This window comes from Perca fluviatilis, chromosome 6 (genome assembly GCF_010015445.1).
Source record: "Perca fluviatilis chromosome 6, GENO_Pfluv_1.0, whole genome shotgun sequence".
In the NCBI taxonomy this organism is placed as follows: domain Eukaryota; kingdom Metazoa; phylum Chordata; class Actinopteri; order Perciformes; family Percidae; genus Perca; species Perca fluviatilis.
Genome location: NC_053117.1, coordinates 32655358 through 32682829, shown reverse-complemented (window position 1 = coordinate 32682829; position 27472 = coordinate 32655358). Strand labels below are relative to the sequence as shown.

The 27472-nt window shown below is 39.5% G+C and overlaps 2 protein-coding genes and 1 long non-coding RNA gene across 12 annotated transcripts in view; 2 read left to right on the top strand and 1 right to left on the bottom strand.

The window, feature by feature from the left end:
- The window catches only part of LOC120560704 (protein unc-13 homolog B-like), a 103191-nt gene extending 81028 nt beyond the window's left edge, over window positions 1-22163 (top strand). For 2 of the 10 annotated variants that reach the window (XM_039803473.1, XM_039803466.1), the window contains 20 exons: window positions 2083-2115; window positions 2262-2291; window positions 4428-4454; window positions 5518-5562; window positions 5863-5877; window positions 6003-6017; window positions 7671-7697; window positions 7975-7995; window positions 9393-9413; window positions 10622-10648; window positions 12584-12672; window positions 12811-12948; window positions 14131-14254; window positions 15900-15944; window positions 16518-16589; window positions 17162-17309; window positions 17409-17465; window positions 18700-18783; window positions 19310-19469; window positions 19581-22163. In XM_039803473.1, the coding sequence (XP_039659407.1) occupies window positions 2083-2115; window positions 2262-2291; window positions 4428-4454; window positions 5518-5562; window positions 5863-5877; window positions 6003-6017; window positions 7671-7697; window positions 7975-7995; window positions 9393-9413; window positions 10622-10648; window positions 12584-12672; window positions 12811-12948; window positions 14131-14254; window positions 15900-15944; window positions 16518-16589; window positions 17162-17309; window positions 17409-17465; window positions 18700-18783; window positions 19310-19469; window positions 19581-19863 (1461 nt within the window). In that variant the 3' untranslated portion in view covers window positions 19864-22163. The remainder of the gene's footprint in view (window positions 1-2082; window positions 2116-2261; window positions 2292-4427; window positions 4455-5517; window positions 5563-5862; window positions 5878-6002; window positions 6018-7670; window positions 7698-7974; window positions 7996-9392; window positions 9414-10621; window positions 10649-12583; window positions 12673-12810; window positions 12949-14130; window positions 14255-15899; window positions 15945-16517; window positions 16590-17161; window positions 17310-17408; window positions 17466-18699; window positions 18784-19309; window positions 19470-19580) is intronic. The other 8 variants (XM_039803476.1, XM_039803475.1, XM_039803469.1 and 5 more) reach the window with 7 other exon arrangements.
- Window positions 22164-22744: 581 nt separating this feature from the next.
- Window positions 22745-27472, top strand: part of LOC120560721 — a 16990-nt gene continuing 12262 nt past the window's right edge. The window contains exons 1-2 of the long non-coding RNA XR_005639507.1: window positions 22745-22784; window positions 22906-23021. This is a non-coding gene — a long non-coding RNA (uncharacterized LOC120560721). The remainder of the gene's footprint in view (window positions 22785-22905; window positions 23022-27472) is intronic.
- Window positions 23500-27472, bottom strand: part of LOC120560720 (SEC14-like protein 2) — a 22495-nt gene continuing 18522 nt past the window's right edge. The window contains exons 10-12 of the mRNA XM_039803505.1: window positions 26767-26906; window positions 26350-26519; window positions 23500-26238 (exon numbers count right to left, since the gene is read on the bottom strand). Of these exons, the coding sequence (XP_039659439.1) occupies window positions 26087-26238; window positions 26350-26519; window positions 26767-26906 (462 nt within the window). The 3' untranslated portion in view covers window positions 23500-26086. The remainder of the gene's footprint in view (window positions 26239-26349; window positions 26520-26766; window positions 26907-27472) is intronic.

Sequence of the window (27472 nt, the reverse complement as noted above, 5' to 3'; positions counted from 1 at the left end):
AATAGCAAATACACTGAATAGCAAAAAGTATGTGGCCACCCAAACTTTAGATGATCTGCTACTTTAACAACCCCCACTCTTCTGGGAAAGCTTTCCACAATATTTTAAACCTGGCTGCAGGGATTTTCTCCGACTCAGCCACTAGAGCATTAGTGAGGTCCAGCACTGATGCAACATATCCTTACACAACGGTTTTGTGTGATTTCTTAAAATGCCCATATTATGAAAATGGGATTTGGGGTGTTATTTTGTGTCTCTGGTGCTTCCACACGCATACAAACTTAAAAAAAAACCTCCATGCGTTTTGAGTGAGATACGGGTTTCTGAATGTGTCCTGCCTTCAGTCTCCTGAGCTGTTCAAAATCTGCACGGCCTTCTACGTCACTAGCCGAAACGAGGGGGCTAACCGTTACCATGCTAGCGCTAGCTCGTTCTCAATGGCAAAACACTGCTACAACACACACAAATTCACCCTAATCAACAAAATAAATTGTATAGAACTACTCATATGTCCCTGTTCTGCAGGTATTCCACGCAAAGTTGGAAGTGCGCCCTCGTTTAGAAGAAGTCTCGCGGCTAATCCTGCCTTGTACAGGCCGAAGTTGGAGAAACAGCTAGCTAGCTCATGTAATCCTTACCTAGCTACTGTGCATGTGCAACTGACAACAAAGATGTTACAGAAGTGAGATGCCTCACTCTGTAGCTAAAACAGAGACCTGACACAGGGTGAAAAGAGGAGCTGCAGCAATGTGCAGTACAACAAATTAAACCATGTAAACCTATTCTGATACAATCTCAAACTACAATTATGAACCTGAAAATGAGCATAATATGGCCACCTGCAATGCAGAACCTGTTTAGGCAACAAAACTACTTGTTTAGATTTAGGAAAAAATGGTGGTTTGGGTTAAAATAAGTATGTTTGTTACATAACTTACATATGTGATGTTAGTTGCACACGTGAGTTAGTGGCTTTCAGTTTCAGTTTGTGTTGATTCTAGCAGACAAAAAGCGGTAGTGTTTTTACCACACCTGCTGTCGTAAAGGTCTTTTCTCTACGGTGCTGTATTGCCCACTGTATTACCGAGGAAGTGTTACAGGGAGGTCATATAGTTGCGATGAATGTTTTGCTCAACCAGAAAATCATTCATTTAAAATAAAAGAATAAGTTACAGATGCATTGTTGCATTTCAAGTGTTGCATACAGTAACTTAGCCTACTTTGGATGGCTCGTGAGATAAACCAGGTATCACTGTCACTGTGTCACGAGCCAAAGCATTAAGAGATTGTTATAGCAACCAATGAAATAATAGCTTAGATTCATATAGTGCATTTTATGAAACCCATGGACGCTTTACACGAGTAACGTTACAGGGAAAAGAAAATAGTCGTATGTTGTGCTTCATACTGGCCATACATTTTCAATGGGAGACAGGTCGGGACTGCAGGCAGGCCACTCTAGTACCCGCACTCTTTTACTACGAAGCCACGCTGTTGTAACACATACAGAATGTGGCTTAGCATTGTCTTGCTGAAATTAGCAGGGACGTCCCTAAAAAAGACTGTACTTGGATGGCAGCATATGTTGCTCCAAAACTTGTATGCACCTTTCAGCATTAATGGTGCCTTCACAGATGTGCAAGTTACCCATGCCATGGTCACTAACACACCCCCATACCATCACAGATGCTGGCTTTTGAACTTTGCGCTGATAACAATCTGGATGGTCCTTTTCCTCTTTGGAGGACATGAAGTCCAATTTGAAATGCAGACTCGTCAGAGTTTAGGGTGTTTGTAACCAAATTCATCTTTAATGACTATCATTGGAAGTTAGTTTGAGCTAGCAGAAATTCACAAGCAGTGTTTTCCTTATTATAAATTAGTGTCTCATTTAGTTTTAGTGGATGCCTAAATCTGAGAATGACTCTAAAAGCTACAGCACACTAGCAGTGTCCTTTACAAAAACCTCAGCAGAGCAACACAACTGTCTCTTTTACATTTTATTTCTTTATATAATCACATTTTCATTGTCCTACATTTTATTTAATTTGTTTGTTTTTATTTCCATACCATCTCCACCAGGCCATCACTGACAATGAAGGAGAGGATGACATGGTGGGTAAGCTGCACCAGCAAAAGCTGCCAGCAAAACAAAACAAAAATCACTTTCATATAATTTTTGTAAATATCTTTTATTCTTTTTTCTAATTATTTTTGTCTCATCACACCTTTTCTCATTGTTTCGTTCATTTCAACTCCAGTCTGCCTGCTCAGACTCAGAGGGATCTGAGGTAAGAGGGAATTAAGGAAGGACAAACTGACAATCAAGGCAAAAATCCTCTATAGTAACAGTTCTGTAACTTTCCTGAGATCTTGGACATTTTATATCATAATATTCTCAATTGTAAAGAAGCCATTGAGTCTTATTGGGGCTGTGTCCTTACAAAACGTCCTCACAACAATACATGTAGATATGAAGGGCGGGAATAGGGCTAATTTATTTTCCCTTGCAGGGTTCCTTTGGTCACAATCTTTTACCTTCAGGGATGTCATACACAACGCAGACCTCACAAAAGAACTTACAACAGAATGCAAAACAAAAATAGCAGTGTCTGTCATGTACATACCATTTTTCATAGACAGATAATCACAGGGAATCACATTTTAAGATTCTCCTCCAGTTCTCATTCATTAAACCTTCTAAATCTGGATTGTAGTGATGTGTTGCCTGTGCAACATCCAAATAATTAACATAAAAACACAAATTCAGATCACTTTTGTATGAAATGGTTCTCACATGTCAGAAAATTGTGGACCCTATCAATAATAGATAGAAACTGATTTAGGAAATATGTTTTTCCAGACCTTTAAAAACTGTCTAGGGCTGTTCTTGTTTTCAAGAACTGGTTGTTATAGCAATTTAATCAGCCACTAAAAACTTTTTCTGCTTTACAAGAAACTTCTGATCATAAACTTTAAGTGTCCAAGATCACAGGAAAACATTTCAAATTACATTTTAAATGACTTTTTCTTATTGTCAAGGAACTATTATTACCACGTTGAACTCCCCAGCTGCTTCTCCATGAGCACAGCTGATAAATCTCTCCATATCGCTGATGCTAAGACGTCCATAAAGCCTCGGGAACCACATGCTAGCAAAGCTCTTAACACATTTACAGCTGGGCGCTAACACTAACACAGCCTCCCTCCTCTAGTGAGTGCTTAATAGACTAGACAGTGGGCTGCCAGATAATTGAATTTGATAGTGTATAAAATGTTGTATTTAGCTGCCACTTAATGGCTTTCTTGAAATGGTTTAATTTGTCAGCATTTGGGGGGTCTGTGGCACGTCAGAGAGGAGAAGGGAAAGTCGGACTTGGAGCAGAGGGTGAAAAAAAGTGTGGTAAAGTCTCGGCTGTGGTGGTTGATGGATAAAGTTAGTTATCTTAACACATGTTAAATTGAGTGTTAGAGTGAAGGTATGCATACTGTTATGGGTCGGCTAAATGTGCTGCTCCTTTAGTATCGTTGGGGCCTGTGCAGAAGAGAGGATATTTTACGTATGACATATGTGTGTATGATTTGTGTGAAAGGTTATAAAAAGTTGTCTGGGGAAACTGGGGTGCTAGCCCTCTCTATAATAACTTTTTGTATGTGAAATTATCATAATGAATGAATGTTTTTAACTTGGCATTGCTCCTTAATTTCTGTCCTCATGTGGTAGTTAAACAATGTAATTGGGATGCGTCGGGCGTTAGAGGTTTGTTTGTAATGTAATATTCCTTAAAGACCTTCCCAAAGGAGCAGTTTATTAAAGGATGAACCCCGAGATACTTATTGAATGTGCCCTGATGCACCCCGACTTTCAGCTTTTTTAAAGTTGATCTTCAGGGGTGCTTTGTAGTTTTGTGTTAGATTATGATTGAATGAAAGTAAGGGTTGATTTACAACATGGCTTGGCACACCCTTCAAGAGGGGATGTCATTACTTTGGTACTAAACTACTGGTATAGTATGTGTGCTCTAGTACTGTACTTCTGGCTTCGGTAGGACCAATTCTGGAGAGAGTGAAGACATTTTCTCAATGTTGAAGTCAGATTAGGTTAAAGGTTTGGTGTTAGAGGCTAGGGAATGCATTATCCCAAAGAAGGTCTTCACAAGTGTCAAGGTAAGGGTGAACTATGTGTTCATGAGTGCTGTGAGGACAAACCTGTTCACACAGGCACGTTGTGGGGAATCAGCTCCCATCTAAGGACAAAAAGCAGGGCCCCACACGGTAGTTAATGTATGTTTCCTGCACTGTTTCTGTTCTATTTCTGTTTCTTGCTTTCATTGCATTGCTTTAGCCTTGTAAGAAAACAGGCGATTGCTAATGCTGTCCTGTCCTGTCCTTTTCAATCTGTCCTGTCCTGTCTACCCTTACTATAGGTTGACAACAAAGAGAAGGAGAACAAGGTTGGTTGGACAGGCCCAGCGATGTGATGTTGCCTTTGTGCAACTGGGACTTTGTGTTTTGTGTGTTGTGCTGTTCTTTGTGAACTAGACTCACCTGTGTATGTTTATGTTCTGTTTTTACTAAAAAAATAAGCTGAATCTTATTAGAATGTGAAACTGCAGGCCTCATCTACACATTTAGTATCGCGAAGAAGAGTAGACACTGTTTGTTAGTTGAGTTTAATTTTATTAAAAGCTGGACAAGGCTGCTTGGTGAAACTAAATGGCAGTCAGAGGAAACCATTTTAAAACCTAAATTCCTGCCCACATGTCTATCAACCAATCTGTGACACCAAAATGAGGCCAGAAAGAAAGAAAATTGTCAATTACGCCTTTAGGCAGATAATTTCTCCCATCACTGACCATATTCAACTCTTGAATTTAGGTTGTTTGAGGGGTGATACATTCTTGTTTCATTTCATGTTTTGCACTGATGCCTAGTGCAGCTTTGATCACTGATTTTGTTTCAAATATTGGAAGAATATTTAGTTTATTTATTACAGCAACATCACATGTTGGAAGACAAGTAGGTCCCTGGGTTCTGTTACTGTTCCTAAATTCCAGTCCTCTATTGGGGAAAGTCGCCTGATCACGATGCAGATCAGCATCTAGCTGTAACATTAAATGCTATGTTTCCCCCAGACATCTTGTTTTTCAGCTAGCAGCACTAAATAAATGCTTCAGGGAAATGCTGGGTGCTACATGGTGCCGGCTGTTACTCTGGTTGAAGTAGCTAACAAAAGCTTGAGATATTTTAAACTTTCGGTAATAAAAGGAAAATGCGAAGCTCTCACAGCTGTTGAAAACCTGCGACAGTGTGACTCCTGTTCAAAACAAGGAGACAACAAAGGGTACGACACACTGGAAACATTCCTTGGAATATTGATATATAAATTCAACTTTAGTATTGATCACTGAGCAGATATTTCATCTAAAATTTTAATAGTCTTAAGAAACTAGAGTTCTGTTGCTTATCTAACCGTTTGTGTCTACAGTAAGTTGTTTGCCATCTGTCCTTCTGTAGGACGAGTCCTCAGGCTATGATGACAGTGAGGAGGAGCAGGAGAAGGTTTGCTTTCTATAAAATAGGTTCCTCCAACAAACATTTTCCATAACTAACCTCTCCTCTCCTGCCGGCTGTCATCTCAGAGCTGACTGAAATCCTCACATGTGGTTGACTAGATCCTTCATTCCCCCTGCTGTTCTCGTCTGAGACAGTGTTGTGTTTGTATACAGTATGTGTCCAAGTTTCATGTTTCCTTTTTTTTCCTGTCATCATACAGTACCATGAACCTATTGTTCCCCATGCCTTCTATTTGTTGTTTTCTGTCTTTAATGTCTTTGTTTGATTTCTTTCTTTGTCCAAAAGCTTGATAAGGAAAAGGTGAGCCATCAGCCAACGTGCCTTATGTACCCTCTGATACTTAATGATACATTCTTTTATTTTATTTTACTTTATTAACATTTATGTCATATGTCTTTTTCTTTTCTGTTTTCACATCGTCCTAGTCCAAGAAGGAAAAGGTGTGTTTGCAACTAAGCTGTGTGCAAGTCATGTTTTTTAAGCAATAAGAGGGGTGTGTGTGTGTGTGTGTGTGTGTGTGTGTGTGTGTGTGTGTGTGTGTGTGTGTGTGTGTGTGTGTGTGTGTGTGTGTGTGTGTGTGTGTGTGTGTGTGTGTGTGTGTGTGCGCGCGTGCGTGTGTGTGTGTGTCTGCCAAGTCTGATCTTGAGGGGAAATTATCACCTGAATCTGCAGTTCCACTTAGCTTCACGAAGCTTTAAAGCGAGTTTCAGCTCATTGTTTGACGGTACAGTTCCACTTTGGCAACACGACTGAAGCGTGGTGTCGCGATGTAATACATCCATGGTTGATGCTCCACGCCCTTGACCGGCAGCTGATTGGACGAACGCGTCACGTGGGTCTGGATACTCCCGAATTTCAAAACGACCATAATGGCGGCTCGTTGAGAATACGATCTCATATTTTTGTTATATTATTGTTGCTGAATCTGTCTTCATTTCAGATCAACAAAGGTCAGTTTGAAAGATTTTCATCTACTTCTATTGGATAGTCGCGTCACGTTCAACGGATTAATTTGCATAAAGATGGGCATCGGCCAGCTTTTTTGACGAGCAGCATTTTTTCAAATGCAGTGCCGCCTTCCCGGGATGCTTTGCGGGCGTGTTAAAACCGCTTGACGTCACCCACAGGAATAAAGTGGAGCGCGGCGCGACAGAAGCGTTGCACGGTGAAATGGATCTGTACCGTAACTGTCTGGCTCGCAACTTTACAGCAGACAGAGACATTTCGAGGACTAGCTGGTGAACATTACTGCTGGATGTGTAGCATCCAATTAGCCATATCCAGGCGATGATTGTGTCAGGGTTGTGTTCACAATGTATTGCAGCTGCCGCCAAGTGGCCAACAAAATCAGTTATTGCAGGTTTAACCAAAAGAATGTACCTTCATTTTAACAGGATAAAACTGAGACAAGACTTTGGTTAAGAATTTTTTTTGCATGGCCAGCACTATGCATAGGATGTGAGCCAACATTTTGTAGGTATGTGTGTATTTATGAACTGGAATTAAACGTCAGTAAAAAACATACATTTTACTATTCCAAGCTCAACACCTTCAAGCGCAGAAAGGAGAAAGTCATGAGTGAAATGATTTGGTCATTGCAAGGATAGACTGCAAAAGTGTGTTAAAATCCCCGGGAGTCAGCTAACAGCATGCCTGTTAATGACCCTAATGATCCGTGTTTAAAGTTGTCTGATAATGTTTATACAGACACTTTCTAAAGGTCTAAATCTTGTCTGTACTTTATGCATAACGCTGGCCGAAAAACACCTTGTACCCTTAAAATATCAAGGGTTGTTTTAGGTACGTTTTTATCACCTCTCGGAGCGGGGTGTGAGCCTCCAAGCTCAATAAAAAACCTGGCAATCAGCAAAGTTGGACCTATGAGGGTCTCACCTGTAAGCAACAATACACTTTATTAATATGTGAGTCACTGTATGGAGAGACTGAAGGCTAACAGGAAAGGTGAACCTAATAAAGCCAAAAAAGAGTGTGTTGGTTATGATGTTAGCGTGTGAATGAATGTGTGAACATGGATTTATACTGGGTCTTTAAGCTTCTAATCATAGCTCACTCATAAATGTGTGTCCTTGCAGGCTGAAAAGAAAGACAAAGAGAAGCAGGTTGGTTTGTAGTCACTCTGTTTCCTTCACCTCCTCTTTCTGCTCCCAGGCTTCATCTATTATTTGTTTTCTCTGAATCTATTCAGATCTGCTCTTGTTCTCCTGTAATCTGTGAACATCTGATCTTTTTAGTCATTTTGAATGCACCCATTTATTCACTTCACTGTATATGCCTTTTTTTTTAAAGCTAATTCAATAGAAAGGGTTTGTTTGTAAGAAAAAGAGATTAATGGTGTTGGCTTTCTTTTCAAACATATTTTCCTTTCTTTGCCCCAAGGAGGAAACAAAGACTAAACAGGTGGGTGCTTAAAACGCAGATAACCATCCTCATCCTTTAGAGATCTTGGGATCGATCAGTGCAGACAAGTAGCTACGAGTAGGGGTTTGTACATTGGGTCCCACACTGCATCTTTCTAAAGTGTTTCCTGTTGTTGCGGCTGTAAGCAGTCCAACAAATTGCTGCCGTGAGGGACTAAACACTGAGAGATGCATAAACACACTGTGACACGCTCAAGATTGCATTGCAATGATTTATTCCTCCCCACGTAAAATACAGCTAGTACTGCAGTTACCAAATGTAAAGTTACTTTGTGAGTCGAAAATAAGTGCGTTAGTGCGGCGGTCAACAGAAAGTGTTCGCTCCCAGGCTCACCCCCTCTCTGTCAAAGCCCAAAAAACCCAAGTGAATAGGTGAGCCAAACAAATATAATGTTATAATGTTGTGGACCGAACAAACCACATGTACACATGCACTTTGCATGATTTGGACTAAAGCAAATGTGTAGTTGAACCTGCAACGTCTTTTCTTGAGACTTCAGGCTCAAAGTTAATGATGGGCAAGTTTGTATGGTTTGATGATTGAAAAGTGCTGCAGTGACCAGAGAGATGCCATTATGCTGTAACTGGTAACCCCTCTTTTATTTAAGCAAATTTTTGGGGGCATTTTTAGGCCTTTATTGACAGGACAGCTGAAGAAATGAAAGGGAAGAGAGAGGGGCAATGACATGCAGCAAAGGGCCACAGATTGGAGTCGAACCCTGGTCCGCTGCATCGAGGAGTATACCTCTATATATGGGCGCCCACTCTACCAACTGAGCTATCCGGGGACCCTGGTATACCCTCTTTTACCGTGTATAAGCAGTGTGTATGTAAACTTTATTAATAAATAATTATTAACTATAATAACTACTATAAAACATGTTGGCACAACAGTAATAAGTGCTTTTTTTTTTAACGTTATAACAAATGTATATTCTTTATACACATTTACTAATCAAGTTTAAACCTGCACCTCGGAATTTTTTGGGGTTTTGACCATATTTGTGTGTATTTGTGAGTATTGGGATGCGTATGACTCACCAATAAAGCGAAGGACCTGACCTGTCTCTAGTTCAACTAGCTGTCCATGTTGACTCAGACTTTTCACAGAATCCAATTCAAAGAATCATTCCCACTTAGCAAAAAACTTGATTTGGCCATAAACAGAGGCAACACTGCTTGATACAATTTATACTTTTTCCAGGGTGAAGCTTTTTTTGTTCTTTGAGCTTAGTCATTTCACTTTGTTTCTCAGTTTGTTGCAATTAAATTGTTGGCTTATCATTCCCCTTCATGCAGGGAACTTATTGGAAAAAGTTGAAACATGACAGTAGAGGACACCTGTCTAATGTTTAATTTTGTTTTTTTTCTGACTAGTTAAAGGAGGAAGTTAACAAGGTTTGTTTGTCACAATCATCTCCCTTTTTCCTCTGTAGAGTTTTTCCCTCTGGTCCACCTCGTAAATGCAACTCCTGAATTTAGACTATTAGACTATTAGCCTATTAGCCGTGGTACAATAGACCCCTCTGTCTTACAGCCAAACTGATGTAAAACACCTGTAGATAGATTTTGTACAACAGTAAAATCAATCTTGTATAAGCTGAGCCAGCCCAAGGCATCAGGAAACAAAGCAGCTGTTCAAAGCCAAGCACTGTATGAAAATGGAAACTCTCTTTGGATTCTTTAATTCATTTTTTTGTCGTAATTTAGTTAGTGTGTTTGAATACAATGTTTGTTGCACGTATAATGATTAGTAGACAAAAATGTGAGCCAATCTCAAATTTTGGAAATTCCTTGGGGATATTTGGGGATTTTGGTGGAGCTACAACAAAATCTGGGATTGTATTTTTATATTTCTAATATCAAAATTTTCAATTTGCATTACTTTTTTTATTTGCATTGAAGTTTTACCATTTTTGCAGTGTGAGAAGATAGTTAATTCATCTTAGAGCGCTGATATATTACATGTTTGCATGTTTGCATTATGGCAACTGTGTATCCAAAGTCAGTAAGGGATGATTCTGCTGTCATCTGACGCCTACTCCATATTCTTTTTATACTTATAGGTACACACAAAGTACCAAGCAAAGTATATAGTATGAACAAGGATGCTCGCATTGCAGTTGCTTGTCTCAAATGTGTGCATTGGTGAGAGCTAGTACACAAGCCTTATAGGGCCATAAATAAGCTTTGGGCAGCCATATAATACATGTAAATATCTGTCTCAATTAGCTAAGTATCTGATCATTCATTGTATGAGTTGACTTTCTTCCAAACAATTCCTGTTTGGCATGAAGTCAGTGTGCAGGAGTACCGTAGCAGTGAAACATCAGACTTCTACAGGTGATTTTCCCCTTTGTCTTGTAGGATCCCAATAAACCAGAGGCAATAAACATAAAGATTTTATTAAAATCACCCACTCACCATTACTCAATCCACCAGGCAATATGGATACCCAAAATAAACCCTCAGACTATTTTTACCTGCTGCATACCATAATGTACAATCCTGTGTCTGTGACGTTATAGTGTGTGTGTACTGTGTGACTTTTCTTTTTACTTTTCTGTCTTTTTTCTTGTTTCTTTCCTTTCTGTCTTTCCGGGAAGACTGAAGCCACAGCTGCCACAAAGAAGGTACAGTTGTGTGGTAGAGAAAGATAAGAGAGTCGGACAAAAATGTATTACCTGTAAAGGACATTTCTAATTTCAGGCTGTTATTCTAGTGGGAAAAGTGTGCATGCGCACGTGTGTGTGTGTGTGTGTGTGTGTGTGTGTGTGTGTGTGTGTGTGTGTGTGTGTGTGTGCGTGTGCGCGCTAGTGTTCTTAAAAGCTGTTCTTCTTAGTCATTAGCCCGGTAGTCTTACAGTATGTAGGAAATACTATATATAATATAATGTAATGTATATGTTGAACTAGCAAATATAGTGTTTTTATAGGAGGGAAAGCTAAAAATCATGTGAATTATTTCAAAATGTTTTTAACTGCTCGCTTTATAAAACACTTGCCCGTTAGTACTTGCACATTTCACTCTGTGTTTGGCTTTCTTTTAATTTTTATATCAATTATAGTTTTTTTATTACATTTTTTTTAAACAGTTAAAGTAGTGTTTACCCTCTCATTCTGAGTGAAAAGGGGTGGAATTATTTTTAATTTGCTGTTATTAGGTTTTGTGGCAGACCCTTCTCGATAATTTTTAAAATGTTGGAAGGTTATTTTTTTCTCTTTTTAACAGAGGCTAGTTGTTTCTTGCTGCTTCCAGTTTTTGTGCTTGGAAAGGCTAAACACATCCTTCGGTAGTGAGATTTAATTGATACTGGTCTTCTGATTTAGTTCACCTAAAAGAGAAAACAGTAGCTTACTAGTTGCTATTTTGGATAACAGTGAGCATGTGATCATAAAGGGGATGGTTTGAATCCCGAGTACAAAGATCTTATATTATTAGATTATATTGCCGGTATTTTTATTCATCTCTCAAGGACAACTCACAAACAACCAAACCCCCCCCCTACCACCAAAACAACCTACAAAGACTGCCATTCATCACTGGCCCTTTCCAAATTGTCCAATTATATGTTATGGCACTTTGCCCAACGTCCTCTATCTAATAACACAGTTGCACAGTTAAAGATGGCATACTTTCTACAAAGATACTTTAGGGATGTCTTATCTCACAATAGTCTAGCCACTTGGCTTTTGTAACATGTGGTGCATACTGGAGGTCCAGCATACTAATGAGCTTCAGGCTGTATTTCCCTGATTTATTGAAGGTCTGGTACCAGAATCCTCAAGGCCAGTTTGTCCTGCAGGCTGCAAGGCTTTTTTATTAAATGTTTGTGATGCCATATGCAGCAAGTTTGACTTATTATTGACCAACTTTAGCTTTCTACTAAAAAAAAAGTCTGTTAACAGAGGAAGGAGTGACAGCATCCTGCTGTCAAATGAGTTTGACTTGAAATAAAAAAAAAAAATCATATTCAGCCTCTCATGGTTAATTTTGAGCTTCAGGAAATGGTGTGCTCTTCATATTTTTTAATTTCTCTTTTCACACGCTGTTGAATGGGTTTGAAAAGGCATGAACGGAAATCTGTTTCTCCCGTTATATCTACAAACTCTTCTCAGCTGAATTCTTGTTTAGTCATTTGCATTTTAGTCAGCATTTCTTTCCTGTTTACTGATCTGTATACACATCACACACAAAATACGCCCATACTGTAAGTAACTTTGAGTATCTCTGACTCACTGTAGTCGAAATGTCTCACCCATTGACATGAGAAATGAATCTGGTGTTACAAACTCTTACTCATCTTGCCTACGCACTCCAAATGTATTCCTGCACTAGACATTATGTCCATGTACTGTACAATATTTTCCTTTTCAACCACAATTTAAATATTTTTTTAAGAACTATTTCTGGCTGAAGAACTTGATGCAGCGGACATTTTAACCACAGCGTCAAGTTGACATTTCAGGTTTCGCATATCTAGTAATGGCTTTATATAGCTGATGGTGAAGTTTTAAATTAACGGGTTATCACTTTTCTCCTCCTGTTCATTTATGTGTGTGTTGCAGCTGGATGTAGAGGCAGCTGACATCCTCAATGAGCTGCAGGTGAAGCTCAGCACCTTCCTGGATAACTTCAGCACCATGTTTGCCAAGAGGTAACACACACACACACACACACACACACACACACACACACACACACACACTACTCCATGGATGTCTGAGGAACAAGCCTCTGTCAGCCCTGCATACGTTTTCTTATCTAAGTTTGCCTCTGTCTCTTCTCCCTCCAGTTTCCAGACTCGTATTAACGGCTGCATGCGTCAGATGGCTGAGATCCTTTACCAGATCAAAGGCCCGCCCAACCACAACACTGCAGAGGCAGATGCTGACGCCGTGCTGAGGCCCCTCATGGAGTTCCTGGATGGGAAGTAAGTGAAAGCATGAGGCACACACAGTGGCTCCTTTTGTAAGCTGCTGGCAAACGACTGCACAAGAGGGTGCCCAACTTTTAACGTAAATTATTGTTGTTCATGATTTTTTTGCCTTCCCTTATTTACCTACACACTAAAGATCACTGGGTCGAATTTGACTCAATTTGGGTTAATTTCCACCATATGTCCTTCTTTTGAGCCGGATGTCCGTTACCTTACACTTTCTATGTGTTGGAATTTAAAACTCTGGTGGATTTATGAGGACTATGGTTAACTGCTCCTCAGATCTCTGCAGGATAAATCCAGACAGCTAGCTAGACTATCTGTCCAATCTGAGTTTTCTGTTGCACGACTAAAACAACTTTTGAACGTACACATACCAAAACAAGTTCCTTCCCGAGGCTATTTTGTAGCGGCACCGGGAACCCAATGACGATTGTGATTCTTTTAAAGAAATGCCAACAAACCTCTCCCATCCCGGAATGCTGTGTGGACTAGCCAGACCCTCCTCCGCAGCGCTGTGGAGGAAGGTCTGGCAATGCGAGACTAATATAGCACCAACAAGGGGTTAACGTTACTCATGAGTACAAAACCATACAAAACAGGGGGTTGTTTTGACCCAGTGTTACTGTTATTTTTAATATTACTGTTGAAATATTTACCCATATAATAATTATAATTTTCTCAAGCTCTTTTTAAACTTACAGTACATGTCCCTATTTGTTTTTTTTGTTAAAATGATATTATGTGTACCTATTGTTTGCAGTTTTGAATGTCATGTGTTGTTTTGTGCACCTAACAATACGTATGTGTGACAGGTAAGACTTGAGCTTGTTGGGTCTAACACAAAATGACCATATTGTGGTAATACATTTAAACAAATAAATAAATAAAAAATACAGCTAACTCCAGGTCAAAACAACCCATTGGAAGTGGGTGAAGATGTTATATAAACCCAAAATGGATGAATTATTTATCTTGTTGTACATATATGTATATATATATATGTTCACTATTTTGTACAGCACTTAGGTCACTAAGTATAAATAAATAATATATTATGAATGAACTGGTCGACTGAATGCTTGCAAACTGCCCTCTACAATGACTTGCACTGCAACAAAGACTGTTGGACCAAACAAGTTTGAGCTCACATATTTGATGTTGTGTGTGATCCAGCCTCAGTATCTTTGCTGACATCTGTGAGAAGACAGTGCTGAAGAGGATTTTGAAGGATCTGTGGAAGATCGTCCTGAGCAGCTTGGAGAAGTCTATCGTCCTGCCTCAGAACAACGACAGCCTGGTAAGTACAGCCCTAACTCTAACCGTCACAACTGCACTTCTTACCCCAACCCTAAACCTAAACAAAACCGAAACCTAATTAATCAAAGAGTACTCCATCAATTCTGCATTGCATTCTTATAACATTATTAGAGTTATTATGGATGGTTTTAGAGGGAAAAGGATCAATGCAGCAGAACCAGAGATATTCACAGACAAAATGTCATCATTAGGTCACAAAGATAGAAGAATAAGGGCACAAACACAAGATAATAAAAAAGAGTTGTATAATAAGTAATCCATATTCCTTATTTCTTTTCTTCTGTCAAATGTCTTTACAGTCATCACAAGTCCAGCTTTACACACTAATGAGAGTCATCAGATGACAATGACGGAAAAGCCCACAAACAAACACAGTTATTTAAGGACAATATACGAGCATGTTTTTGCCCATTCAGTACAAATCGACTACACTTATTATTACAAGCCATTTTAGTCAATTATGGGCTTTGTTCTGTATGGATTTCCTTAAAAAAAAATCTGTTATGTTCATGTCCTGTGGTAATGGAGCAGCAGGCAGGCACTGTTTTGAAAACTCTTGTTGTTGGTGCGGCAATTTCTGAAAATCGACTGTCAAACAGCAATAGTTTAGAACACACAGTTACCGAATTCACATGCAATCACATTCACGTTCAACATTCATGTTTGTGTGTTGTTGTTGTTGTTGTTGTTGTGTCTTCTGTGGCAAAGCTCATGAATTTAGTGTCGGCAGAAAACAAGTTTCTCTAAAATGCACAATTTTATTTATTTTTTTTGACAAAGAAATCACAGTGAACACAATATTTGCTGTGATAAATGAAATATCTCAACAAAGCCTCTGCACGTTGATTAAAACGAATGGAAGGTACTGTAGTAAATCCGCAGATATATGCTGTGTACCGTTATATAGTATCTGATAGCTGAGCTCCAGTAAGATCTGCAGCTGTGCTCTGCTGCCACCTAGTATGAGGGGTGGAAGTAACCAAAATTAATTGGTAAAAATTGAGATGAAAATGCATGTGAATTGAAAAATTGAGTTTTATATTTTAAGTGATTTGATTCATTTAAAGCTCATTTGATTAAAACGGTTGTGAATCATGAAAACAGAGCCATGTTTAATCATTTTCCCCATCTTACATTCATCATGCACTACACAAAATGTATCATTTAAGGAAAGTGGCCTCAAGGGTGGAAATGAGAAAAAGTACAGTTATTGAAAAAACTGAAGTGATGAAAGTGCAAAAATTGCTTGCTGTAAACGATAAATGTCAGTTGGGTGTTGTGAATGATGAATGGTAGACAGCAGACAGTAGCACAGCTGATAATCAGAGCAACACTGTTTCAAATAAAATGTCATCAATTTTATTAAATCCATTGACAATTTATCATCACATTTTTTTCATTTCACATGCATTTTAAATTTTTCAGTTAATGTGTGTTACTTACCAGCCCTCATAACCTAGTGGTGGATGGCAGCAAGTATGTCTTCTCCTGTTTGATTTCTTCTGTGAATATGGTTGTCACGTTAAATCACTGCATTTTGTCTTTTGTACTGAGAATTGCGAGAATGAGGCATGAGCATACTGTATCCTGTATATCCACTTCTTTCTCTCTCCTCCTCTCTGCAGGGTGCCCAGCTCCTCACAGCAGCTAAAGGACTGTCGAATCTCAAGGTAACACATGTAGGGCGAAGAGAAAGGGGCGACTTGTACTGTATCTTTCCAAAGATACATTAGAAAGCCTGGATTTTGGTTTACTATTCATCACCATGTGGTTAGTAATTGAAGCCGGACAAGAGTTAGAGCCTGCTAACAAACAAGCAGCTACTTAAAAACTGCCCCCAAAACATTCATGAGATGAAGTAAAAGTTGCTACAGAGACCACACGTTCTAGCAGAAAAAATGAGCCATAGTCATTGGTGGCTGCTTTTTTTCGCAGCATGCAGGATGTTGCACAAAGCAGGCAGTTTGAAGACTAGATAGGCTGGTGTGTAACATTTGGACGTAGTAAGTAAATTAAAACTGCTGTTCTGGAGCTGCTCACACAGTACAAGTCTCTGAAATCGTGTAGATTTACAGATGAGGGATCATTGGTCTGTTAAACTTATTCAGGTTATTATCTTACTGGATTCAAGTGAACAAACCAGCAAGCAAGCGGCACTGTTTTGTTGAGATTTATTTATTTTGTGAGTTGCTCTTATGAAGGAAGTTTGTCTAATGTCAGTCTGTGAACTCTGGTTGCTGCAGGGAGGTGGGGAAGCCAAGACCTTGACGCCCAAACAGTGTATAATTATCGATGCAGGGCTGGAGACGATCAAGGTAGGTGGAGACTGGTTGCACATTAACATGTCAAGCAAGAAACAACACTGAAAATGTCAGCTGGCATATCAAATGTGTAAGATAATAATGTTTTGTTTACATATTCAACATACAGTGTCAAATTTTATTCTGTTACAAAATGTATTCCTGTATATTACATTATTGTTCTATATTACATACATGTACATACCTGTGTGTATATATAGAGTCGCTGCACTTATTTTTATGTCATTCCAATTAAGCATCTTGCCATTTAAATACAAGCCAATAGTAGACTTGCACTAACCATGTTAAGCATATTACCAGGCACCATCATGGTGTGTATTTATGTGTTCCTTGTTTTTAGTATTAATAATTTTCCAGTTAAGATTTAGTTTTTTTTAATGTTTTTGTTATTTATTTCTTATCATCTTCTTTGAATGTCCTGGTGTTGTTTTTGTGATTCATATGTGTGATCTGTCTGCTGTAACGGTGTCATTTTCCTGTGGGATTAATAAAGTACTCTATTCATCTAGATCTACCTTGAAGGATTTATTTCTCACCTTCACCATGCTTGCTCTCTTCTCTTTCAGCAATACTTCCATGCAGGAGGAAATGGGCTGAAGAAGGCGTTTGTCGAGAAAAGTCCTGAACTGGCTTCACTGCGTTACGCCCTCTCACTCTACTCCCAGAGCACCGATGCTCTCATCAAGACCTTTGTCACCACACAACACTCCCAAGGTAATCACACACACACACACAAACTGCATGTACAGTATATACTGTAGGCTTTTCAGTATAAAAAGTGCCCTAAACCTTTGCGTTCTTTCCTCCTCTCAGTGCATGATGGGATGGGCATCAGAATCACTGGCAATGAGAAGATTCGACCTGATAGGGGTAAGTTCACCACACTCTGAATTAGGGGTCTCCCGGGTTCCACAGGGAACCATGGAGCTTCTTTGTAGTGTTCCTTGTAGAAAAATACCTCAGTGAAAACTGGAGGAACGCCCAATATTTGAGGTTCATGAAAATACACTAAAACTTTCTTCGTTTTTAGTCTTTGTACTTTTTTGTTAACACCAGTCACCGAAACGCTGCTTAACTCTATTCATTAACAAGGCACGGAGTCACAGTTTTATTTATTTTTTACAAGGTTAAATTAGATATTTCTTAGCTTAGATATTTCTTTATCATTGCCTGTTGCAGAGTTTACAGTGGTAAGGCTGGGTCCACCATAATTATAACAGTACAAGATATGTGTGTCTTAAAGCGCCCATATTATGCTCATTTTCAGGTTCATAACTGTATTTTAAGGTTTTACCAGAATAGGTTTACATGGTTTAATTTTCAAAAAACACCATATTGTTGTTGTACTGCACAGCTCTCTCTCACTGCTGCAGATCCTCTTTTCACCTGGTGTCTGTTTTAGCTACAGAGTGAGACCTCTTTTCATCTTCTTCTTCTGTACTATCTTTGATTGCACTCGCACATGCGCAGTAGCTCAGATGTAGAGCATGTCAGCTAGCTAACTCTAGAGACAGTGAAAGAAAGCCTGTTTCTCCAACTTTGGTCAGTTACAAGGCAGGATTAGCTGGGAGACTTCTAAATGAGGGCACACATGTAAGTAGTTCTTTTGTAGATTATGGTGAACTTGTGTGTGTTGTAGCAGTGCTTTGCTATTGAGAACGACGTAGCATGCTAGCGTTAGCGTTAGCCGGCTAGCGCTAGCATTACGACTACGCTTCGAGCGTACGGTTTGTGGTTAGCCAGCTCATTTCGGACTGTGACGTCACAGTCCGAGGCCGATTTTGAACAGCTCACTAGGAGACTGAAAGCAGGACACGTTCAGAAACCGTATCTCACTCAAAACAGCATGGATGGATTTTTTTCAAAGTTTGTATGTGTGTGGAAGCACCAGAGACACAAAACACCCCAAATCCCAGAAAAAGTGTTTTTTTCATAATATGGGCACTTTAATGTGATAAAAGGACATTTTAGTGTGCCTGAAAACTGAAATGTAAGGTAAGAAAGTAGGTCACTGCAGCAGCAATAAGATCAAGATGAATAAAACAAAAAACGGAGAGTCAGGTTTAAAGATGCTGTTAATCATGTTAATGGTTGTGTTCGGCAGGCTCTGGGATAGAGAAGCCCATCGGAGAGGCCATTCTGCAGATCGACATGATGCTCGGGAAGGAACGCAAAGTCATTGTCAGAGGTGAAACTCTTGAGTTCAAAATGCACAAACATTTACAATTTAATCCTGATGTTTTAACTGCAACCTTAAAGCTCTCAACTACATACAATCCCAAACCTAACCTCATCATAATTCAAATTTTAAAATCCAGGACCAAATCTTGAATTACGCCTTTAAAGGACCATACTAGTGGTTTTGCATGTTTTTGCCCATTATACCGCTGTACCGCTATACACTGTTTATACCTTATATGACTGCATTCATTCTGAAACTAACATCTGAAGCTTGGGATTTATACCTGACAGCAACAATATTAGGAACAAAACAAAAGTCACGAGACAACCTCACCTCAAGGTACATTTTCTAAGCCTCATATTTAGCACCAACAAGAAAACGTTTTTTCAAAAGAAACAAACAAAATGGTGGTGACATGACCTTATAGGAACATCAGTATATATAAATATACAAACATGCAGCCACACACACCTAGTTGTACATCCGACGGCACCATTATTCACACTGAATCTCTACCTCTCTCTCCATCCAGTCATTGCAGTGAATGACATTAAATGGCAGACATCAGGGATGTTCCGGCCTTTCGTGGACGTCTCCATGATTGGTCCCTTCCTGGCCGACAAGAAGCGCAAGTTCACCACAAAATCCAAGAACAACAGCTGGTCGCCAAAGTTCAACGAGGCTTTCCAGTTGTGAGTTTGAAATCAGAGCTCTTACAGCTCCAAATGAGCTCAAACGCTTACAGCTGAAATGTTTTTGTGAAATTAGAGGCTGATTTTTGATTTTGCCCTTCTGCTCCGTAGTGTCCTGGGTAAAGAATCCCCAGACTGCTATGAGCTCCAGGTGACAGTAAAGGATTACTGTTTCGGCCGGGCGGACCGGGTGGTCGGCATGGCCATGGTTCAGCTGCGTGACGTCGCTGACCGCAAGAGCTGCGTGTGCTGGTGTCCGCTGGGGCCACGCATTCAGACCGATGAGACGGGCTTGACGGTGTTGCGCATCCTGTCCCAACGGCCTGCCGACGAGGTGGCCAAGGAGTTTATCAAGCTGAAATCTGAAACTCGTCCTGTGGAGGAGGGCAGATGAGCAGGGACACTGACTCAAGATCATAGACTTGTTGGAAAAAGTGAAACTGACATGGAGCACGGTCAGGGTTTAGAGTCAGGGCTACGTGGCGTTGTCTGTTGTTAACGAGCACTGTCATCTTCATCCTCAGTAAACACGGACCACTAACGACTCTGACGTGAAGGAGATCCTTCCAAAGACACGGTAGACACAAGCAAGGTTGACTATTTGTCACAGTTAGGAAAGAAACTTGTTTAATTCAATGGGCACATTTTGAAAGCAGATGCTTTCTAAAAATGTTGAAAAAGAACATACTCAGCACCATATCATAGCTATCAAGTGACATATGGATTTAAATCACCATCTCAGAGGTAAAAAATTGTTTAACTTCATTGGAGAAAAACTATTGACATCTTCTGATTCTGATGACGGACTATTTTGGTCATCTGTAGCAAACTGAATCTGTAATCTGTTGGCCATCAGAGATGCTAAGCCACATCTTTTTTTTACCAAACATAGATTCACTGGAATGAATGTACTTGAGTCTCTGTTTACCTGACAGTATGAAAAGATGTGAACAAGGCACCAAATTAATGATCATAAATACCTATGACATGAGATGAAAGTGAGTTGGAGGAAGTTATCCTAGATTATTGTACTGTTTGAGCCTCTGAGGCCTTTTGATCTCTAACAAATATCTTATGACATCGGAACCACTGTTGACTCTGGTATCCCAACACACTGTTTTTCCAAAAGAAATGGTAATTAGAGTAAAAAAAACGCATTCAAATGAACCAATGTCATACTTAGCATGAGCTTAAGTTTTTATAAAACATTTAAGCAGGTATACCAATGGAACTTGAGCAAAAAGAGCGACATTAAAACATCTTATGGTCCTTTTTAAAAGGAAAAGAAAGTAGTCAGACTATGTCAATCCAGAAAGTGAATGTTATAAAATGGCAGTGTGTCTGCAGTAAAATACTGTAGGACAGGCATATTCTGTTTAGTCAAAACAAAGAAGAAGTGTGTCAAGATGCTGTTGTTGTGTGTTGCCCAATAGTGATGAAGTTCTGGTAATATTTGTTCCAGACTGAAAATATAAAACCTTAAAAATAAAGAAAGATGACACACTTATGAATTGTGTAGCCTTAAAATAAAACAAAATTAAAAAAAAGCTGGCTAGCTAAGTCACCGTACTCTGTAGGATTCAGAGAGATTTAAAACATGAATGAGAAACACTGACTTGTAAAGTAAAAAAACGTTTTATTTCAGAAGCAAAGAACTATGGGTATAATAGTCTAGTTTAAAGTATCTGACTGACCTCTGGACTGTGGCCTGCCGGACAAAGTGCAGCTTCTCTGGACTGAGCAGAAATGCAGTGTCAGAGGTTTTAAATTTAGCTCTTCTGATTTGCCAAGTGTTTAACTGTGACTGTGAACACTGTCGACCTGCTCTGAATGGGAACAATCTAAAAGTTGGCAACCTGTTTCCAGTGGTTAAATAGTGTGAACACCTTTATGGAGGACCAGAAATGGACCTTTAAGATTTTTACAGTTTTAAATCGAATGAGAACAAAAGCCCTTTCCGATGCCACAGCCTTGCCACGCATGCCCAATCACATAATGTACCAATCATATGTTTATAAATAACTGATTGGTGTCTTTGCATTAGGCACACTACAAACTTGGACCTAGATGAGAAAAAAAAACATGCAGACAGGTTGTTCAATTGACTAATGTGTAACTGGGTTTGATCCACACTCTTGTATGTTTACTACGTGCCAAGGAACGCAAGTGTTCAGCGAGCCATGTTCAACTAGCTGTCTTCACATTTTTTGGGGCAGTTGTTTGCGGACAGATGTGGCCATTGTAGATGTCCAAATTCTTACTGCACGTTTGCTCAAATTGGATGCACTTTGGCTACAGACTCAACAGGATCTGTTTTGGATCATTTAGATAAGATAGTCCGGAAACTAGTTTAGAGTTTTGTCTTTGATTCTGCTTTATTAAAGTGAACATATGCTTGTCCACAGAAGGGTACAAGTTATTTTACAATGGCCACAGCTGGAGTGACAACTGAACGCTTGCACTCTGTTTAAAACTAACTGTAAGTTTGTAAAAAAAAGAGAAGAAAAAAGAAATAAGCCTACGAGCAGAGCATGTATTTATTGTACACAAAGTCAACTAGAATTGTGATCTTTTTCATGTATGTACTGTGAAATATAAAGACTGATCAAATGTATGTAAAGTAGTTATCATTCTAATGTGACATATCTTGAATATGCTTGTAACAATATTTTGTACATATATTTATGAATCAAATGCAGTGGCTCCTGTCCTTTTTCTGTTCACTTACAGTAATTTACAGTATTTTCTCAAGACCTTAATCAACCTTAATTAATCACTGCTTAATGCACCACCCGGTCAGCAAAGTGACCAAAATCAAACACACCCGCGATGATGCGTCACCAACAGGTGCACGTTGGGTGTTGCCAAAGAACTTCTAACATATCGTAGACCGGCTTTGGTGTTGCTAAACATTAGCCTAGAAATCTAGACGCACTGTCAGTACCACCTAGCGGCAGCAAATTTTATTTGTTGCCAGGGTCAGTCTAGGCACTCTCCATTGGAAAAACCAAATATTGGTCAGGCCAATCACATTGTGTATAGAGTCGGTGGGCGGGCTTATGGCTGCGGCTGTCGGGAACAGCGGTCTTCTGAATCTGGAAGACTTGGAGTTCAGCTTTTCTTTGAGAAAAGAACGGCACAGAGATCATTCTTAAAAAGGAAGATGTGTTCGGAGTTTTGCCGACCGGATACGGCAAAAGTTTAATCTACCAACTAGCTTCGCTACCTTCTTCGTTGCTCTGCCTGGTTGTAGCGTGCAGAGGGAATTTGAAAGACAACCGTTTATCCCGCCCCTCGGATTGAGCCCTGTCAATTGTGAGTTCCCAGACCCAACATCTTGATTTTGGTCTGGCTTGTCAGGCTAGCTAAACATGCTAAATGCTAAAATACTCGTGGTGGGTCTTCAAGTGGTGACTCTTCATATCATTTACCGCAGTGGGACAGAGAGGCCGAGTGGACTGGTTATATTAAACTTTGAGTTTAAAGTTGAATCCCGAAGCACATTGTGGAGGACTTCGCGGTGCTCAAGACTCCCAGAACATCTTCAGACGGGTGAGTACAACAACCCATTGATGAATGTAACCATGTAACTCACTCAACACAGTGTGCAAAACTATTTTTGCTTTAATATGTGAGTTTGTGGCTGCACTGCCCCTGTTGTTGTTGTTACTTGTGCCTCTTCATTTATTTTATCCACAAGGAAAATCTTTACAACCTCATTGTTATTCGTAAACTAAGCTAATTGGCAGTAATGGAAACCCCTGTGTTGCTGTACTGGGCCATACTTTTACTTGAAGCTTTGCAACTCACTAAAAAAATGCTTTGAAATGCTGTTTCTACTGGGCAGAGAGCTCCCTCGTGTGTTCATATTACAGGCAGCACGACTGGCTTTAAAATTTAACTGGTGAAATCATGAATCAACAGGAGCTGGGAGAGACTTCGGAGTGGAAGAGATGTGTAAAATGTTATGACTTTCATGACAAACCTGCAACTCTCAAATGGAGGAAATAATAAAAAGAAACATACTCTGCAAATTGTACAGCAAACATTTATTTACATTTCTTACAATTATTTAGGTTTATAGTATAAGCCTAGCTATCTTCATCATAAGCGAAAGTTTCGACAGTCCAGACATGGCCATAACAGTAAGCTTACTTTCTTTACTTGGTACTTGTGACAGTACTGTTATCAATATGAAAATAATGAATAATCATCCATTCTGGCAATTTGCCACAGTCTACATTCAGTTATTGTCCGGTGAGAGTAACCTTTTCATTTGCATTCACTGCAAACAAGTTAACATGAAATGATCTAATACTGTACATTGTATATCTGATATAGACTTTAATATTTTGCTATTATGAAATAAATATTGATTCAACTCATTTTTGAAGTAAATTAAAAATGTAGAAATGCGTATTTAAAGGAATGTTACTAACAAATGTGAAAGCTCATTGATAATGTCAAGGGGGTATGATCAATAAATATAAACATAGCTTTCAAAAGATGAATCAAAACTAATTTAGAAACTCACACAAGTGATTCCATAAGCTTCCATGTGTAATTATGAGGAATGTTCAGTGTGTGACCTGTATTTTCTAGATTTCTTCTTTTTTTTTTTTTTTTTTTTCCAAGTATCAAAATGGCAACAAACCTATGCTTATATAAATTACCTGAAATGCTTGTACTGTTGTGGCAAATATCTATGCCATATAACATTACATCTAAAGAAAATGTTTATCCTTTGTTTTTGTCCATAGAAAATTAAATACTATTCTTCTCTTGTGCTACCTTTTTTTTTTTAGTGGTGGCCTATTTCACTCCATAATGCCATTTCAGTGGTAGCACTGACCTGATTCACTTGGACATGATTCTCATGATGGAAAGTTTTTCTTCTTCCTTGTCAAAACCTGGTGCCTACATTACCCACACTGATCTCGACCACCAACAGTTTGGTTTTGGGATTCGGGTGTGTTATGCTAGCAGGGCCTAATGTTAACCTCGAGCCGCTAGCCTTGGGCAGAGTTGAGGAGTGGACTACAGAGGTCTTGTAAGCTCCAGTGTTTCCTCTATGTTGATAGCATAGTGGCGGTGAGCCACAGTAAAATTTCCAGCGCCACGGTAACAGAAATAGGGCAGACGCACAACAGGGTTTTTGCTATGTACACCACGCACAACTGTTCCTTCGGCTGTTTATGAAAAGCGATAAAGTCGTAGAGCCATCTGCTCTACTGAACTCAAGCGAACTGTCATCTGCTCTCTCTCCCCCTAGGGTGAGCAGAGCAACTGGAACAGCGAAGTCATGGCAACCAAATAAACAGGGTGAATACTACTTCACTCCAGCTCCAGCTTCACTCAATAAGTGATAAACAGCGACGAAAGCCGCGACATGAAATCCGCACTCACGCGGGTCCCGTGAAATTGTAAAATGAGCGGTGACGTTAAATCACCCTATGGTACAGTCTATTTGCTGGAAGAAAAAATTCTAGAGGAAACCCTGAGCTCACTTCTTTTTTTTATGTTTTAGTTTTCAAACTTGTTGGTGAGCTAACTCCTAATTGTTGCGATGATATACTCTTGAGGTATATAGTTTAACATAAAGTTGCTACTTGCTATCTGTGTCCAGAAGTATGTGGACATTGCACCCATAGGTGATTGTTAAATATCTCAGTCTAAAACTATGAGCATTAATCCAAAGCTATAACAGCCTCCTCTCTTCTGGTTTTTGGCTTTCCACAGAATTATGGAACCTGCTGCAGGGATTTGTTACCATTTAGCCACAAGAGTTTTAGTGAGGTCCAATGGGAGTGTTTCTCTGATCACAGGGTCCTTTGTTCCCTAGCTCAATATCCTCTAACCTGACACATTAGGGAGACCTTTCAAAGGGGTCTTTGTTCTTAGCAGTGCTTTTTTTCCTAGGTCAAATGTTCACCTAAATGTTTCCCTGGGTCAGTTATGTTGAAATCGCACACCTACAGCGTGGAGCCTACTGGTGTTACACTCCTTGAAACCTATGCCCTCAAATTTGAGAACACAGTTTTCTTGACTTCATTCCAGATAGTGATATCTCCACAGTGGCCAAATGGATTGGATCCATCTCCATTCATTCTTTTGCCATTTGAACTGCGAAGACAGATCTTACAAATCTCTTACAACGTGGACCCTGGGAACATAGGGATGACCCCGGTCCAGCACTGATATTGGGTGTTGAGGTCTGGCCGGAAGTTGGTGCTCCAGTTTATCCCCCAAAGATTTTGGGTGGGGTTAAGTTCAAGTTCTTCCACACCAAACTGGGAAAATCATTTCTTTATGAATGTTATAGCATTAAGCTTTCTATTGATTGGAACTAAGAGGCCTAGCCCAAACCATGAAAAAAAAGACTAAGTGCACAAAGTTATGTGTATTGGGGCTTCCACATACCTTTCGCCATATTATCTGTCCCTCTTTTTTTGTTTCGTAAGTGTTTCCAAATGGAGAGCATGTGAATAATGTCATCATTAAAGATAATTAAAGTGTCAAATACTCAGATCAAGTCTCTCGGGCTGTGCTTACTAGTGGCGGCTACACTTGTTTTACTGATCTGACAACATAGTGGCGCATTTTGGTATCTTCCTTGGTTATGATTGGCTGTTGACCTCAGCTTGCTCGTGGTTTTTGGACCCTCCATTGGTCTGTGGGGACTGTAAATGGTCCGGGAGCAGGACTTCAACGGCAAAGCTGACTCTTTTGGCCTGGAAGATGCTATAAGTATTGTCAAATCTGAGAACATCTGGGGAAGACAAACGTAACAGAATATTTACTATAATTAGGTCTAATGTTTACACTTCATAATCATAAAGCCTTCTAAGCACAAGTGTATGCTAAGTACTAGGTTACTCACAGACTCCTGGGCGTTCACAGGTCAGTGATCCGTCCTCGGGCACTAAGTGGGCGTTGTAGCGCTGAGTGGGCACGACTTCCTCCATCTGAGCTGCCTTCTTCCATTCGCCCTTTTTAGCCTTCAGAAACACCCCAAATCCAATGTCTGCGCTCTCAGTGGCAAACTGCCACCTACCGAGAAGGAAAGAAAAATATTTTAAAATCAATTATACCACACAATATTTGAAAGACTGTTTGTTTGTTTGTTTGTTTGTTTGTTTGTTTAAATACTTAAAGGCAGTCATTTATATAATAAATTAATTGGGCTAGGCCTGACATTACCACAACAAAGAATATATTACTCTGCCTTATGCCAAAACAAATTGATCTTTTCACACCATTGCTGCAACTGTAAGAAAATGTGTTGCATCCAGCTGACCTGAGAACACAGCCGGGGAAGAGTATCTCATAGTCCATCTGTTGGGAGGAACCTCGGCTGACGGTCATACACTGCTCGTAGTCCACCTTTACATGGTCCCGCACGTAGTAGGAGGGAGGAACAGGGCCAACGTGATGTATCTGCAGCCAAGAACATGCAAACAGAGTTATAGATATGGGTGTCAAAAGGTTAATTATATGAAATGTTGAAAGTCTGGGGGGAAGAGAAATGAAAAAAAGCCATCACTTACTGTGACATTGTCTGAATGCTTGTAATTTTACATCTTTTGCACAAAAAGGGGTTTTCTTTTTCTGTTGTTTATTCACATAAATATCAAACCAATCAACTGTGTTCCCAGTACTGCACAGTTCAGTATATGAACCAACCAACAGAGGGCAGTGATTTCCTAAATGGGATGAGTTTCGTAAAATCCAGGTGTTTATAACATTATACATTACAGATGACAGACACAGCTCAGAAAGTTGTTTCAAACCTGTCTTAGATATTAGCATTATTATAAGGGAAGTCAAACTCGTGAAACTACTTCTTTAAAAGTCTTAAATGTCAAACTTAACAGAAGTGTAATTTGGAAACTTGAATTTACATAAATTGTGCAGATATTTGACTGAACCTAAAAGAGGAAAAGTGTCAGAAAAACCTCATACAAGATGCATAAGGCTCAAAAGTTGTTTTTAAGGAAGCAGAT